General features: G+C 35.8%; 1 protein-coding gene across 1 annotated transcript in view; it reads right to left on the bottom strand.

Moving 5' to 3' along the window:
• LOC106877341 (prostasin) overlaps positions 1-2,500 on the bottom strand; it is a 39,736-nt gene that overhangs the window by 14,290 nt on the left and 22,946 nt on the right. The window contains exon 3 of the mRNA XM_014926218.3: positions 890-992. Coding sequence (XP_014781704.2) covers positions 890-992 — 103 coding nt within the window. The remainder of the gene's footprint in view (positions 1-889; positions 993-2,500) is intronic.

The following is a 2,500-nucleotide window of genomic DNA, read 5'->3' as shown; positions in this document are numbered from 1 at the left end:
GACAGAATTTGAACTCAAAATGTAAAAACAGACAAAAGGCTGCTAAGCATTTTTTCTGGAGTGGTTATGATTCTGCCAACTTGCCACTTTATTTAACAGATTAATATTAATGACACATTTGTGGGTAGATTCTCAGAGGTTTTCTGACAGCCATTTCTTCCAATGCTTTCCCAGCAAAATGCCCATTTCAACAGGTAGTGAGTTAGTCAAAAAGGTCTAGGTGATGACAATGACGATGATGATGATGATGATGATGGACACATACCGAACATTCAAAATAATCTGTATGCAGCTTAAATGCAAATACACACTCAGTCAAATAAGCAGATGAGTTACACAAGTATTTCAAACCATACATAAAAAGAAAACTATTATAGACGAAGAAAGTCAACCAATATATAGGTATCAAAATGTACGTGATACCTATACATTGGACAGACAGACAGACAGACAGACAGACAGACAGACAGACAGACAGACAGACAGACAGACAGACAGACAGATAGGTAGGTATGTGTGTGTGTATGTGTGTTTGTGTGTGTGTGTGTCTGTTTGTGTGTGTGTGTGTGTGTGTGTTTGTGTGTGTGTTTGAGTGTGTGTGTATGTGTCTTTGTGTTGATGCTCGTCCCCATCACTCGTTGACCATTGGTGTTGATTTGTTTACACCCTGCATCCTGTAGCGTTCCAAATCAAAGAGATGATACTATAAGAATCAGGCTTAAAAGGAAGTACTGGGGTTGATTTAATTTCCCCAGACTCTTCCAGGCATTGCTTCAGCATGACTGCAATCCAATGATTGGAACAAGTAGCAAAGAAAGAATATACAACAGAGAGAGAGAGAAATACAATCATTTCCCAAATAAGCTTAGACAAATAGCTTATTACTTACGATTACTATTTCATCCACATATCTGTACACTTCAAATCCCGAATCATTGATTAGGTCATTGTCAGCTAACACCACTTGTAATATTTGAGGACTGTTGAAAGTACTGAAAGCAGAGCAGAAGAAAAAAGGGGATATGGGTGAGAGAAATATAAGGTGAAGATAATGAAATAAATTTGACCAAGGAAAAAGTAAAGTAGTACTTTTTATAGCAATGTTTTATACATATATATGCCTCTATGTATCTGTATTTTAGTATATGCGTATATGTACCCATACGTACATGCATGCATATACACTTTTACTCTTTGACTCTTTTACTTGTTTCAGTCATTTGACTGCGGCCATGCTGGAACACCACCTTTAGTCAAGCAAATCAACTGTACATAAACTGTTTCTAATTGTTATTAATATTATCTGAGGTTAAAAGCAGTGAGCTAGCAGAGGCGTTAGTACGCCGGGTGAAATGCTTAGCAGTATTTCGTCTCTCTTTACATTCTGAGTTCAAAGGTCGACTTTGCTTTTCATCCTTTCGGGGTCTATAAATTAAGTACCAGTTGTGTACTGGAGTCGATCTAATCGACTGGCTCCCGCCTCAAAAATTTTGGGCCTTTTGCTTAGAGTAGAAAAGAATATTATCTGAGGTTAAGACAGCAACCTGACAGAATGGTTAGCTTGCAGGGCAAAATGCCTAGTGACATTTCATCTGTTTACACATTCACCATTTAAATTCCACCAAGGTGGACTTTGCCTTTCATCCTTTTGGGGTTGATAAAATAAGTACCAGTTGAACACTGGGGGTTGATGTAATCGACTTATCCTAACACCAAAATTGCTGGCATTGTGTCAAAATTTAAGATCAATATTTTCTGAGATTGCAATGCAAATGAACATATTTACATCAATTGAATTACAACAGTCAGAAAGTATTTTAAGTCATATTACATGATGATAGATATAAATAAGCAAGCAGTTGCTTGTACACAAATTCTGACTCAAGTTAATTTAATGTTTCATTAATTTGAAACTAGCAATCAACGAAGCAAGACAGTTATAAAAATTATGTTTAATTGATAGAAACCAACTATCTGTTTTTGGTTGAACAGGTGTAAGAGAGGTCATCAAAAAGCAGTTAAAGTATGGGAAAATCATATGTTTAATTGATGCACACAAGCAATATATTATTAGTTGCATAGTCATTCAAATTTGAAAATTTTTAAATGATTGAACAGAGTTACAGGAAAGACATGCCCCCAACTATTGCTTATAATTAACAAGTAAAGGAACTGCCTTGGAAAACACTGATAGAGCCGCAAAAAGGCATTTTGGATCACACTTTAGAAAGAAAACTGTGACAAGTTACAGGTATGGTAGTGTAGTAAGCAGTTTGCTTCCCAATAAAATCGTACTAAGTTTGTTGACACTGCAGAACACATTATTTACATTATTTACATTATTTACAATTGACGGACATTTGTCCTCATCTTGTTTGTTAACACAATGTTTCAGCTGATATACTGATATACCCACCAGCCTTCATCAGGTGTCTTGGGGAAGTTTTGAACCTGGGTTCCCATTCCTAAGGTGTATTTTATTATTATTATTATTATTATT

This window comes from Octopus bimaculoides, chromosome 2, assembly GCF_046866305.1.
Source record: "Octopus bimaculoides isolate indiv1 chromosome 2, ASM4686630v1, whole genome shotgun sequence".
In the NCBI taxonomy this organism is placed as follows: domain Eukaryota; kingdom Metazoa; phylum Mollusca; class Cephalopoda; order Octopoda; family Octopodidae; genus Octopus; species Octopus bimaculoides.
This window is presented reverse-complemented; position numbering and strand designations above follow the sequence as displayed.